General features: G+C 48.2%; 1 protein-coding gene across 3 annotated transcripts in view; it reads left to right on the top strand.

Moving 5' to 3' along the window:
• The window catches only part of LOC143359717 (transcription factor hamlet), a 78,084-nt gene that overhangs the window by 38,109 nt on the left and 24,736 nt on the right, over nucleotides 1-15,239 (top strand). For 2 of the 3 annotated variants that reach the window (XM_076797865.1, XM_076797863.1), the window contains exons 1-3: nucleotides 3,780-3,889; nucleotides 8,400-8,786; nucleotides 9,580-9,776. In XM_076797865.1, coding sequence (XP_076653980.1) covers nucleotides 3,841-3,889; nucleotides 8,400-8,786; nucleotides 9,580-9,776 — 633 coding nt within the window. In that variant the 5' untranslated portion in view covers nucleotides 3,780-3,840. Of the gene's footprint in view, nucleotides 1-3,779; nucleotides 3,890-8,399; nucleotides 8,787-9,579; nucleotides 9,777-15,239 lie in introns of those variants that run through there. The other variant, XM_076797864.1, reaches the window with a different exon arrangement.

Below are 15,239 nucleotides of genomic sequence, written 5' to 3'. Positions count from 1 at the left end.
TGTATTCCAACGTATTGAATAGAGTAGCTATTTCTGTAAATAATAAATCGATAGACCCTTCATTATTTTATCATTTCCCTAATATTGAAGTGTGTATCAGACGACGCGACCTTGGATGAAATTGCACCGTAAAGTTTTTGCACAGGCTGCAACCCTTCGATTTCGGGAATTTTAATGGAGGAATCCGCCGTAGAAAAGGTCGCAGCGAACAATGGCCCTCGGACACATCCCCGTGTATCTTGTCGTCGGCTTGTTGACAAGCGACAGGCGGTGACACGCCTGTAAAATTGCTTCTCCGTTGGTGCGAAAGTTGCCGGGCTCGACGGGCACACAGGAGACAATTTTCGGGGGTGTGAAAAATATTAATAACCACCGCTGTTGCAGTAAGGGACGAAGGGCTTTCCGAGAGTAAGGGATGGCATGGAGAGAGAGAAAGAGAGAGAGAGAGAGAGAGAGAGAGAGAGAGTCGACGGTCGTGAGGGGGTGGCTGGGTCAGAGGAGGGGGTGGCAAGTGTTTCTGTCAGTTTAATAGCTTCGCGCCTCCCCCTCCCTTCTACCTTCTCCTGGCCACCCCTAGGACTCTCTCTCACACCCCACATGCGCACACTTTGCCACCGACATTACGGCATCGTCACTCTACGTGTCAGAAGTTACGCTAGACCTAGAAGCTCTGCTTAGATCTGATAACCCTTTGATACTCCCGTTATTTATTACCCCTCCGCCATCGCCGTCATCGACGACGCCCGACGTCGACGTCGACGTCCCGCGTCCCCGAATCGATCACCCCGTTCTCGGCCAGAACGCCTGGCAAGCCGAGAACCAGCCTGTGCACGCAGCCTGTGTCAAGGTGCCGCTTTATTCGAGTATGCTTCCCCAATGACCAACATCTCGATCCTCCTAGACCCCCACACACTGTCAGCCATTCGCATAAAATAGGTGCAATTTATTACAAAATTTTAAGAATGCTCCAGATTTTAAGTGTCTAATCGTTATAAGTCCGAGTTGTTATTATGAGGGAAGGGGTTAATTTTTACCCCAAAGAACGTATGCAGGCTAATAATGGATAATTGAGAGCGATACGGATTTTGTTCAGATTTTGCTCTCAAATTTTGTTCTGGTCCGGATATCTCTGAAAGTTCGAAATCAGAACCGCGTCCGCCATTTGTCAAAGTTCGCGATTTCGCGAAAGCTCGACGGAGGAGGTGGGATCTACATCGGAGGGCGCGAGGACGTTTTTATGCGGGTGTAAATCAACCCCCTGGCCAAATATCGCGCGGACGACGTTCGCGTTGAATGAACGAAGGGCACCGACATTGCCGGCCATAAAGAACGATATAACTGTACGCGACACATGTCTTCCTGCCTCTGAAACACGCTGTCGCCCCCGCAACCTTTCCCCCCCCCCCCCCCCCCCGACTCGATTTTCAAGGTAAGAAATGAAGATTTGTTTCGGCGATTTCCCGGCCGCTTATTATTCGCGACCGTTTCTCTCCCTCGCGATTTACAGGCTCCGAGAAATTCGAGCCACGATTCTCTCTTTTCGTGGAATCGCGAATAATCGAACGGCCGTGCAGCCGTGTTTTTATAAAACGGACGAAACCGCAACGACCTAGCTGCAGTTTCGGTTACGCGTTTTCCGTTGGACGGCATTCAAAGCGGTGGAAAAGGCGTTTTTCGAAATTCTACTCCTTCGAATTGACTCCGAAGTCAAGAGTGACGCGACCAGACCGCAATGAATTGTGAACGGCGGTCGCGGAGAGAAATCTAGACAGGCTCGTGACAGCTACTTTCCGAAGAAAAAGGTGACCGAGCCTGTCCAATAAAGATTTCGATGGTTGTTCCACTGACCCTGACTCCGCGTGGGGTCCGCGCCGACTGCCATACTTTCTGGAGCACTTCTCTCGATCGAGGGTTCGGCCGGTGGAAAAAAATTTTTCACACCCTGACATTTGACCTCTTCTCGACAGCATTGCCTGCCTCTTCTGCCTTGCTGGGGAAAGCCCGGAAAGTTTCCGTTTTCTTTCGATTCTGCTGTGAACATTTTTAACACGTTAAGTGCCAAATATCATTCCCAGAGATTCTCTTAAAGTCAGAGTAATTTAATTAATGAAAGCGAAACTAGAAATTTTAAATGTATTATAGGGGATGCTGTTTTAACTCTTTCGAGTTCTAAAGATCTTAATAAAATTCGGTTTATCTGGATATGTCACAATCAAAATGAATGTCTAAACCTAGTCAAAAATCACTATCAGTCATATGTGACTGACATGGCAACATATGTACAGAATACAGTAAAGCATGCATACTTACGTGTATTTGATTCATGTTTGTCAGAAGTACTTTTCCAATCGACTAAAGAAATTTTGTCCCTTAATTTTTGCGATACCGTCTGTAAAGATAGGAGTTTTGTCATAAAATTCTGCAAGCTAATAACGAGAGTGCACCACTGTCGTCTTTTCACTGAATTGTGTTTCAGCGTCTTTTGTAATAGATTTATAAAATTGTCTACATGCAATGTGTTACTTCATGAAGAAAAATCCTACAATATATTATCAGCTCATATCAGAGAGTGAAGCTATGACCATCACAACCCTCTTCATTATTTTCTTATACGATTTTACTTTTTCTTCCAAAAAGTCGAAAAGACTTGAAACATTTGAACTTCTAAACACGTTAAAGACGGCTTAATATCGCTTCCAACATAATTTAACAATATCCGGGCAAGGATCAATTTTGACCAATTTGAAGGGATTAATAAGATAAATTTTTAGCAGATTTTGTTCGGAATGTTGATCGAAAGTGTGACTCGATATTATAGTGCAAGGGGTTAAGGAGTTAAAAATACGTCGTGCCATTTAGAAACCGATCAACGGGTAGTTAGCCCCAGAGATCCTCAGTCAATATATTCTCGATCGATCACCCTCGGTGCCCGTCGCACAAAGGATTTTTTCCCAGTGTTGGATCGTTGTCGAGTCGAGGGCCGATCTTTGACGTTCAACCACCGCCGCGTTCCGTTCGTTATCAGTGTCACGTTTTCTGATTCCTCGTGTCCCCACCCCTGCGGTCGTTCTCTCCGCGAGAGACTCTCTTCTAGACCGAGAAGGAAAGAGAGAAGGAGAGAGGGAGAGAGAGCGAGCGAGAGAGAGAGAGAGAGAGAGTGAGAGAGAGAGAGAGAGGGAGAGCTCGCAGTTGGGTTCCTCCACCAGTGTAACTCGGTCTCTTGTCTCGTTCTCTCGGTCTCGCTCGCACTTTCGAGGGATGCTGTGCGGGACTGGTGGGGATCCGAATGCGATAGGGGTTGCTCCGCCCGTGGGCCAACCAGAGGTCTCGATGGAAGCGGCTCCGCCACACCCCGTGGATCGTCCCTGGCTTCCCTCGGGAGCCCTCGTCGTGCCATCCTCTTCTCAACAGATTTCGGATCCTCTAGTCTGCCAAGAGCCAGCTGACACGGAGCAGCGCTCTTCCCGTTATCCGTTTCTTATTTCGATCGCGTCTTCGCCGGGCCTGCGCCGCGAAGCGGTCCACACATTCCGTTCCGCACCGCGCCGCATTCCGCTTCGAATCCCGCTCGCGTCTGCCCCCTGCGATCACCGTTGTGCTCGCACTTACCCCCCGCCGGGAATCTTTATCGCGTCGTCTCCGGACGATCATGCGTATCGATCCGCGGATCATGGACACGATCAGCACGCGATTTACCGCGATCCCGTCGCCCGCCGTCCAGTGTGTTCACGTGTGAGACTCCTTGTGACTCCTGCGACCATGTGTGGACAGTGTTAACCTCCTTTGCAAGATTCTTTGGACTGTCTCTCTCTCTCTCTCTCTCCCTCTTCTCGATCACAGATGAACTGTCTCGATCTGTCGCGGCCCATGGTCGATTACAAGATGAACGGTAAGTTCGATAAGCTACTGATTTCGAGTGGCGTGTACGTATTACGATTTTCACACCATCGACGATTACTCGGATCGAGAAAGAAAACGAATTATGGCTACAGACGATCGAAGGTGAAGTGCGCCCGATAAAATGTTTATGTCACGCTGCAGGAAATAACATCGATACCGCGAGCTTTCGCATTCATTCCGTATCTATTTCGATCGTATTCCGTTCTGATTAGAGACGATCGTTTTTAATCGATTCGCTGTAGATCGTATCGTGGCCGTGGCCGGAGTGGCTTTCTTTTTCTTTTTTTCTTTTTTTGACGAGTATTTCGCTCGGAGAGTTCATTGGGACTGTTCGAATCGAGAGACTCGTGGCAAAAGGAAGCTGAACCGCAGCCTATCCGGAGTACAATCTGCGAGGATTCGTTTCTGTGTCTAATTTGGTTTTCTATCTAATTCCGTGGCGCGATGATAGGCGTTATCGCTCGCTTTTATACGCGTTCGAATACACGAATCGAGATGCTAGTTTTCAGTAGATTCGATCGCACTCGTGACGCGCTATTCTAATTAGACCTGGAGATAAAGAGACCTTTGATTCCCCGTACGGAATCGTTCTCGGTGAACGATAGGAGTTAATGGGGACCGGGGCCTTATTCCATCAGGATCCCCGTATCGCCAGGATGTCCTGTGCGGTCGGGAAAAATGCGGTTTACTCGCGTCTGAATAGATTCGCAATTTGCTTAATTATCTTTTCCGGGATCCGCTGGGGAATATCTCCCCGCCAGTTCCTTGGCTCCTTAATTCCTGCTTAATTAAACTGCTCGGAACTCCGCCCAGAGTCCAACACCAACAGACCAAAACTCAAAATCTAACGGAAGACATAGTCCTTGTAATAAGTAGCACGAGTTTATTGCTCCAACTATGCTCTAATTCAGTGCTCCGCAACCTTTTATCTTCCCTGGCACACCGCAAGTAAAAGCCTGCAAATACATACATTACAATAATACATATATGTTTTTATAAGATGAAAAACACAATAAAATAGCTCTATGTAGATCAGTGCCCCACAACCGCTGTGCTGCGGCACACTAGTGTGCGGAGCACAGCTCTAATTAATAGACAGCGGATCCTTATGCAAAATAAAAATGATTCAATCGCGTCTTTCTCCTTTTAATCGTTTTAATAGGCTGCAGATAATATATTGACGTTCTTAAATTCTTTTTATTCTTTTATTTCTATGAATTGAACCTACCCGGTACTGTTACAAATGCATAAAATTCGCTGTCTACTAATTAATGTACTTGAAGGAGCAAATCAAGTAGTAGCTCAGTATATTGGAATTTCTGACTGAATTCTTTTCTTATCTGCAGTGTAAGCGACATTCTTATTATGTATTATGGTTAGAATTTATTGGATGACACGTTAGACGATTCGTTGGAGGAAATTAAATGCTAATTTTTGCGTACAATTTATAGTATTGTCGACGTCGATAACAATAAATGTGTACAGTTGCCTCGTTAAAGAGTAGTTTCGATGTCCCTCTGTCCGTAACTCAAATTGAATCATCCCACCATAGAGATAGCGCTATTAGGAAGAAACTCAATCAGGCTATCTCCTAATAATCAGCAAAGGTGCATTAACGCGCTATCATTGAATGAAATTGAATGCCAATGGTGAATAAAATTGTACAGTTGCCTTCGGTCCTGCGCGAAGGAAAGTCCCAATGTCTCTCGGTGTTCAGCTGACAATTAATCAGGCTGACGGCGCGATTAGGGTTAGAAAAACGGGCCGAATAACCGGCGCAAGTGCGTTAATACGCTTTAATTGGGGCAACCTGCTTACCGGAGGGCGAAAGGGCCCACCGGGCAAAAAAGGTGGGAGTCCTAGTCTCTTCCCACGGGGAGTTTCGATTCTCTAGCAAGCGGGAGAGGAGCACTCGAGCTCTAATCGCGTCGGAAGCCTCTCGAGCCGCTATCATCGGGGATAATATCGTGTATGGTTGAACGAGTACTCGTGGCCTCTGTCAAGGGAACGAAAACGTCGGAGCACTTGTGTCCCACAGGAGTCAAAGACCCCTGGGCGTCGAGAGTTTTCCAAATATTGTTGTTGTATCGAGCGTCCTATCCGGGTGGGGAGACGTCCTCCTCCTAAGTCCTAACGACGTAGTCATTCACTCGACTCGTTCCGCTGCCGCTTTTTATTTCTCGACGGTGTTTATTCAATCGATCCGGATATCCGTTTATCGAGGCCGAATGCTCGCCGACCATATCCCTCCCCCGGCCGGTCGAGAGCTATCTTTACGATTATTCTTTTAAAGGATCCCGCGATTTCCCGATTACCCCGGAGGCATCATTCTCCGCGGGCTCACGTGCTCACGTCCCCCCCTCTCGGCATCACTATTATCGTCTGTCTCCGCGTTTCGTGTCGATTAGCTCTCTGTTCGGGATCACCGTTTCCTTTTACGACTGGTTCGCGCGCACATAACTCGGCGGATCCTTAATCCGTCAACTGTTTGTTCTTTCTCTCCCGGTTAGAACGGAATTGAAGCTGGCCCCGTAAAATTGATAATTTCCACGGTTTTATTACACTAACCGCGATATCCCGTGGCTCGAGGAAAACAGAGAGAGAGAGAGAGAGAGAGAGAGAGAGAGAGAGAGTCGTCGATTCGATTCACTTCGAGAGAAAGAGAGAGAGGGTGGTTGCGGAACATCGTAAAAGGTTCAACAATGCGAGTGCCCTCTTCCTCTTCCTCGGATACACCTGCGCGAGTTTGTCGGCAATTTGCTTAGCCTAGCGGATTCACAGAGAGCTTAGCCTGTTTGCAGAGGACTCTGGATCGTCGCAGGTCTCCGTGTCACTGCGCGGACGAGAGCGCAAACCTCCTAGTTTGCTTTTAGATAGCCGATACCACCGGCCGGGATATCTTTCGATTCGAAGATAACGCCTGGTATTAGAAGGGCCCGTCGTATCCGGTCCGGAGTTATGCAAACAAATCCAGATTCGGAGGACTCTACGCGCGACGGCTCTCGAAGTTTCTCGAGAACCACGCCGGCCGCGATCGAGATTGTCGCACGTAGAGAATGAAACGTGGCACGAGCTCGTCGATCGTTCCCCCGAAATAATCCCGAGTCTCTACGTGCGGTTGCATCGCGACGTTTCACGAAAAACCGACGGTTCGGCCGGGAGGGAGGGGGACAATAAAATTCTCGGCTTATCGCGTCAAACATCCTCGGCTCGGGTGTCGCATCGCACGCTCGCCGAGCTTGTGACTGTGAAAACCGACCGGCGGTCTCGAGGAGATAGTGTTCTTCGATTGCCACTTGTCCTTGTGTGCCTAGGATTTCGTCCAGCCTCCTCGTGCGGGAAAAACGACGGGGGTCTCGGCAAACAAACCGTTCCACGCCGACATCCACTTCTCTCGCGCCCACTGTCCCCCTCGGAGACTGCGGGGACGGAGCAACATCTTCCGCGGCTCGTACCGATCCTTCGAATCTAACTGTCCGACAGCTAGACTGCGGATTTAAAGGAAACAATACATTTCAGCCTCCATTCCTTACTTACTGTCGACCTACACAGTCTTTTTGCACGAAGAACCATAGTCTTGTGATAGGCGGGAATTTTTCTGAGACGAACCATGCAAGAGAATGAATCCATTCATTACTGTAGTTGAAGAGTACCAATTGGAGAGTGCGGGTAAAAATTTTGGGCCAAATTGAACTAACCGTTTCATGCATAAACCTTGTTGAACTGGAAGTCTGTGTCTATTTCTTAGGAACTATTTTATTTGGAGTACACAAGAGATGGATAGCTGAATTTGGCTGGGAATTTTTGTGTGCACTGTACAATATATGTTCATTGACTACGATAAACTATACATTGATTTACTTGCAATATTAGCCTGAAAAAATTCGCAAAATTGTACCTACTTTTCAGGCTGCTACAGCATTTTTCCCAGTTAATACTAGGTCTATCCAGGCTTATAATCAACATTTAACATATACATTTTGTAGACTCATGTCAGTTATAAATATACTAAAAATGTGATCGAAATCTGTTAACATAGAGCTACAAACGATTAAAAATCGCAAAAATTATGATTTTCTAGTACCACATAAGAATTGAAATCGCTCAGTCCAACTATCCCCCACAGAAGCGTTTCTCGAATCTCAGCGATCAGAAATCAAAGAATTAGGAATCCATCATTCCGGTGCCGCATTGTTCTCCTATCGAGATCCCCGCGTTCTGGAAGTTGGATTCAGAACTGTAATGCAGCATCGTTTTCCGGAAGATCGAACGCGATTTAAAAACCATTCGCCGGTTCGATTCAGGTTGGAGGCAAATCGGAGTAAATTGAACGTTCAAGTTGAGAGCATAATCTCGTTTCCCGAGATGTGGGTGGGCTATCCGTCGATGATAGTGGGACGGGTGGCCGATGTTTAATGTGTGTCAGCTTCGCTGGTGGTGAAACGGGAGCCGATTTGTCTTGAAGTTGAGTCCTCTGATCATGCGATCTCTCGTTCCAGGAAGCAGCGACGAAGGCGAGTCGACGTCTGGCACGCCGGTCGGCACCGGTGCCGGTGAGAACGCTGAAATGGAGGAGAACGGGTCGATTCGAGGTGGCAGCAACAGCAACAGCAACAGCAACAGCAACAGCGGTGCCAGCAACCCCGTGTACAGGGACTTGAAGGCCCTGCACGCGACCAACGCCCACGATGTCCCGCAGGACTACAATCCTCAATCCAGGCCCGCTTACCAGCGAGGCTACTCGCCAGCCATGGACAAGCAACCGAGCTACGAGAAGGATCAGCACAGAGCATCGTCCAGGGAGGACGAGAAGTCCTGGGAGTACGAGAAAACCGACCGCAAGGACTACTCCAGGTCCCGGGACGCTTACAGGACCGACTCCTATCGTAAGTGAAAAGGATTTTATTTTTTTCTCTTTCCGAGAAAGTAGAACCGCTGCCACGTCATCGCGCCGGCTAATTGCGTAAATTAGAATACTGGGTCAACCGCGGCTGTTAATGTTACGAATTACGGTGTAAATTGTCGCGAGACGTGGCGCTTAATTGTCCGGATTAGAATAGTAGGTTATCGCGGGCGAGCCGGTTATCGAGAGGATTTAATTTACCAAATTACGATGTGGCTGCTAGCAGCGCTCTTGTAGTTCTCCGTGTTATTGTTTCCTTGGATCGTATGCTAATTAGGTTTATTATGCAAAGTGTTCGACTGCTTGTGTCGGATTGTGTAAAGAGCGACTCCATGAACAACTCCAAGACGGAACGTTAAGAACGACGATTTATGGATAATGGTTTGAACAACAAGCTGCGGGCATCTTTATGTGAAAGAAAAATTGTCTGCATCAATGGCAAGAAACAGGAGCCAAGTAGGCAATTTATTTTTATTGTAATAACTTGGTGGCAGTATATTGGTATTCTTAAATTCATATAATATGTGTACTGTTTTAAATTTCACCGTGTCATTTTAAATGCATAAAATTCACATTTGGGGCATAAAAATATGCATTGGGGTAATAAAATGTAACGTCGTTGAATATCTTGCAAGATTCTGGTGATCGACAGAAGGGTTAAAGGCTTGTGATTTGACCGGCCAGTTTAGTGTTACAATGCTTGACACGCGCAGTCGAACACGGTGTACGATAGTGTTTATGGTGTCTGGCGGTGGCTACAGCTTTGCCTTTCGCAGAGGACGCGGTGAAGCAGGAGCAGAAGGAGCAGCCGAGCCGCGAGTGGGTGTCACCTGTGCCGGAAGTCGAGGTGGGAGGTTCATCGCCCGGGGGTCCTCAGGTTCGAGCGAGGAAGGACATTCCACGGGGTGCAAGGTTCGGCCCGTTCCTCGGGAAATGGGCTAGCGAGCCTTTCAACCCCCGCTACGCGTGGGAGGTGAGTTGCATTTCTTGCTTATCGGCCCCGTCGTCGTCGTCGCGATGTTATCCCGGATTTTCGAGGCGCGGATAAACGAAGCCGGGCGTATATCGACACGCTCTCGACCGTTCCGGAAATCTCGTTCGAAGAAACGCGACCGTATCCCGGGAAAGCGAGTCGAATAATCTCCGTTCAGGTCTTGCGTTTAGGGTCGCCCGCAAAACCGAGGATTCGCAGGCGATATCATCTCGCGCCGGGCTCCTCTTCCGACCGTTTGAAAGATGATCGATCTGTTTACGGCTCGGGATCGAGCGGAGGCATACTCGGCCCGAAAAACCAGTGTCAGTGGGCTTGCTATCCTGCTATAATCCCCGGTATTATCCGGCAGATGCCGAAGACTCGAGAGAGAAAGAAAGAGAGAAAGAGAGAGAGAGGGAGGGGGATACGGACAGACAGAATCGTCTCCTCGCTTCGACGGCATACACCTGGTCGGCTCGTTCGTCGAAGGTGTCATCCATGTTGACAGATCTGTCAATTGGCTTACCTCGGACAGTTTCTCGCATTCCCTGCATCTCTCTTTCACGTTCCAGATCTGGAAATTCTTTCGAGACCGTCTTCGTATTTAAGTCGACCGTGAAATCGATGGCTCCGAGTCAAAATCGAAGAAACCGCCCGTGAAATCGTACCAGAAGAGACAGAACGGGAGCGAGGGAGAGAGAGAGAGAGAGAGAGAGAGAGAGAGAAAGCGTTCTGGTGGCGCGATTATTCCGAAAACCGATCGAAATTGCGACTATAATAAAATCACCGGTAATGCTGGTAATTTATAAAATTTTCCTGTGATTATATCGGTCGAGGCACGGGACCGGTCGCGAAAAACGCCGGCCATTATAAAACGGGATTATGGCTGTGAGCGAGTCCGGTGACTGGCCGGCGCGGCGCGCACCGGTCCAGGGGGTGTGATAGATATGATAGCGGCAGCGTTATGTTACGTTAGCGCATGTCGCACTGACAAAATGTAAATGGCGCCATCCATCTAACTGCCGACAAAAAGGCAGCCAGGGCCAACTGTCGGGCCGGCGATTACAGGATCGATTAAAGCCAAACTACCCCTTCGTTTCGTCGGGCCGATCTATCAACCCCACGCGCGCGCGAACGTGCGAGCGCACGACCGGAGAAACGAGAAAGCGGAAAGCATCGCCGGCAGAGATCTCTCTGGCCCCCCGTTTCAATTCTCACCGTGTTCACGTTATAGAGAAAATGTTTTTACTTGTATGTCGTCGTCTCGATACCTCGGAAGAAAACATACGACGGTTACGAGGGGAGGAACGAAAAAAAATGATTTTGTCTGCTGGAAATCCGTGGAATCGCTGAAACCGCGATTTACATCACACACTGCTCGTAACGAACCCAACCGTCGACCGAGAGCGTGATCCTTTTCTGAAATTGGAGAAATCTAGGAGGGATCCCTTTCGCTCGATTCGCACGCTATCCCCTAAGCCTAATCCTTTTCTCACATTCCCCGGGAAAGAGCGAACTTCTCGCGCGATCAAAGGGGATCCAAGCGGAATCGTCGGTACGTTTTCTGGGACGGAACTCGGGGCGCGATTCGAGATGGCAGAAATTTTACAAAAATTCGAGAGCATTGTGTCACTCTTTGAAGCTTATTTCAATTCTATATGTCGTATACCCCAAATCAGTGAATCGTGTTTCGTTTTACGATCTCATTTTAAGCGCTTTACTGTTGGACGTAATGACTGCAAGTCCTTATGCAGAATAAAAAGCTAGAGCGAGTAGTATGATTGATTTCCCTATAAAAAATATACATATAAATTGCCTATAAATGACGAATGAAATTGCCTACAAAATCCGCAGTCTAATTATCGTCAACAGAATTTTTGTAGCGCGAAGATAGTGAATTAGGCGTGTCGCGTGAACAGACCCCGGCAAGAGGGTGCAAAAAACGATCCCCTAAATCGAGCATTTTCCCTGCATTTCGTGGACACTTACGGTATACACACCTGAAGCGGAAGGGAGACGGTTTGGAAGGGAGGTATCGGTGGTACCCCACCTGCCACGCCGACCGATCCTCGTTTTTCGGATCCTCGCGGAGGGCTGGCGACGAGAAACTGTCGGAAAACCGGGAGGAAGAGCCAGAAAGGGGAGGATCCTCTCTTTCCGGTTGCGTTTTGCTCGGTGACGCGTGATCCGCAGAGTCGCGGCGTGCCTTCGTGGCGACTAAACCAATCTTGGGCTTAGCTCACTCGCCCGTGAGACCCTCGCGTCGAGGGTACGGCTCCAATTTGCCGAGTGATCTCGAGAACCCACCTCAAATGATCAATCTTGTGGCGTTTATTGCATCGGTCGCCCTTGTTACGCTCTTCCGATGCGATCCTACATTTATTGGTCATCCCGTACTTTTTTAACCTTTGTGCAAAAACGGATTCGCTCTCGAAGATTCCTATTGTGGAGAAACTTCTTCACAATATTGGCTCAGATTTGATAGTGTCATATTCTCTGGGTCCCTGGAGAGAGAAATTTTTATTTTACCCTCTCGCTACCACCGTTTTGAAATTCTACTACTGACACACTGCTGGCGCTTATACGCGCTCACTTTACGTTTCGTTTGCAATGATTGTAACGAACGTTCAATAAAGCGTAATTTCACTGTTTAACTAGTATCTGCTAACAATTCAGTGCAGAATATGAATAACTAAATACTATGAGTTTGATAGAATACGATTCTGCGTTTTGACTATTCCAGCATACCTTCTGCAAAAATTCTGCTAAGCACAGCATAGTTGATAGTATCAAAATTTTCCATAGCGAAAGGGTTAACCAATAGAAAATATTGTCATCTCCTTCATACCTCCGGAATGTAGACGTCCCAGAAACCTCGCTTCGTAAATTTGCATTATTATCGAAAAGGTAATAATGTTGTTCGCCGAGGATGAGTGCTTTCGTCGAAGCCAGGATTTTCATGTGGGACACGAGGGTCGTCCGGTTCCGCGATCCGTAGAATCGGCCACCCCCTCGAAATTGCCGTTCGCTGCTCGTTGATCGGCATATTGGAAGCATCGTCGATTCTTCCGCGTGATCGCTGACGGCCCCTCGAGGACGCGAGCAAAGAGATCGCGAGGGGATCGAGAGGTAGACAGAGAAAAAAGGAGCGGAAGATCGGTTGTTTTTCATAGTGAAGCGGGCGCACGCGGCTCGATGATCGCGCGGACCACTTTTTCGTGAAATCGGCTGGAAGGCCGTGCCATTAGCGGCGTATGTCGCTGACAAATCATATAAATGGCGACTCTCGACGAAGCGTGTCCTCGCGTAAACCGCACGAGAGCCACCCCACTGTCCAATAATGAGAGGAATCGTGCCCGCAAAAAGAGACCGCGCGCGTGGGGCAGCCTTTTTCGAACCACCCTCGCTCGCTTTCCGCAAAAATCCCTGTTCGAAAACGTTACTTCATGACAAACCTTGGCGTTCAAACAGCCTCACATTTTTTATCCAACTATTATCGAAATTATAAATACGCTTCTGCTACAGTAGTGGACTGTGGATTAAAAGATTGAAATATTTTAGAGAATGAGATTCCTGAGTGTCTTCCGTTTCTTGCAATGAACGCAGACAATTTTTATTTTGCACGAAAATCCACAGTCTAGCAATGTCGCACCATTTCGATTGTGAAATCCTCGATCTATGCAAGCGGCTGTAACAATTCGACCAACGGTATTTAGGGCAGATCTAGCGTTAATCGACGAGCGCATTACGCGCGCACCCTTCTCGTGTTTCCTCCAGAAACGATCTTCATTGAAATAACAATGTCCGGAGAACGGACCGGACTGGTTTTCCTCGCACGCCCACCACTTATGCGAGGGCTTCCGCAAGTATCCTCGGGGAACGTAGGTGGTTCCCTTATTGTGGATATTATTAAATTCTTGCCCGATCCGTATGCATGTAGACAATCGACGTGTCCGTCGTTCCGTCGGCACAATGCGTAACACCGGCGCCCCATTATTCGTGGACATTGTCCAGGTGAACTGGTCCTAGGGGCGTTGCTGGAGGTCAAGCCCCGGAAGTGATTCGACAATGAGCCACATTATGCTCGACCCCCTTTGCTTCTCCACCTTCTCCTCCTTCAGGACTCGGTTCCTTACGTCGACGGAAGCCTTCCTCGATTCGCGCGTCGGCTCTCTCCCTCTCCCTCTCCCTCTCCCTTTCCTTTTTGCAAGTATCGGCCGAGTTTCGCGAATCGACAGAAGGGTGTTGGGTTCGACACCGACTGACCTTCGATTTCTCAAGGCGTAGGGTTACCGCGGGGACCCGTGATCCTCGCCATTTGAATTTCTGTAACCGGAGAAAGAAGCGGCCAGGGAAAAGATCGGCAGGAAACAAGTGACAATCAAGTGGCGCGGGGAATATCCGGCTTTGTGCCACCGGACCAGGATCCCCCGGTCATCATGCGAATCATGCACCGGTCAACGGGCTAGGACTCGCAACCCTTCGACGAAACATTTCTCCGACGATACTTATTTCGCCTCGGCTCTGCTACGCTCTTCGAGTATCAACAGTCTACCCACCGATTATTCAGAGCGTGTTACGGTCTACAGCCAATGATTTATTGCAACGAATATTTCAGTGGCAATAGCAATCGCAATCAGCTTCCAATGAACGCTATCGTAAGGTGGTCCGATAGTTTCTTTTAGACCATTATTTCAAAGAAGATGTCACAACTTCTCCTTAAGTTGCAGCGCAGTACTTCAGAAGCCCTGCAGATATAAGAAATTTTTATTAAACAAATTGATAACCTTTTCAGGAAAGTCAGACTAATTTCTCAGACGTTGTTGCTTCAAATCTTGGAGTCTGAAACTCGTATTGCCAAATGCTCTCGTCTTTAACAAGTGAGCACGTTGTAACATAGTACAATAAGTACTGTTAATACTAAATACGCGGTAATGACAGCTCGCAGCGTATGAAATAAACGAAATTGGGAAATTCGGTGCTGAGCGCTGCGAAATTTCCGTTCGGCATGCACCGAGGGCTTCATACGTTATCCTTGGCAAGGACGAGAACGCAAGGGGCCACCGGCGGCTAACTAGCCCTTTTCTCGAGGACCGGGTTTTTTGATTGACGGGTTCGGTCAGGCTCGCTCGCGGCCGCACCTTCTCCTATTATGTTAATGCACCTATGACACAGCTTTGTACGGTCCGAATCGTTAACGTGTATATTTTGACATTTAAATTCTCCCGGCAACGAGTTCTGGCTTCTCTCCCCTCGAGGAACCCTTGCGTTCCGTTTCTCCGCGACTTTATAGAAAATTAGAGAAATTTTCTGCTTCTTCGTCAGACGATTGTCTTGTTCCCTCGGATATCGGTGGATCTCGGTCCTACGAATCTCGATCGGTCTCTTGCGTGCACTTTCGCCGAGAGGAGCCGGCACGCACCGAGATTCAACTGTAAGGCTTTAACCGGGGCTTTCTTTCTG

The sequence above is a fragment of the Halictus rubicundus genome, chromosome 12, assembly GCF_050948215.1.
Source record: "Halictus rubicundus isolate RS-2024b chromosome 12, iyHalRubi1_principal, whole genome shotgun sequence".
NCBI classification, from domain to species: domain Eukaryota; kingdom Metazoa; phylum Arthropoda; class Insecta; order Hymenoptera; family Halictidae; genus Halictus; species Halictus rubicundus.
The sequence above is the reverse complement of the archived record's forward strand: the minus strand, read 5'-3'. Positions and strand labels throughout refer to the sequence as shown.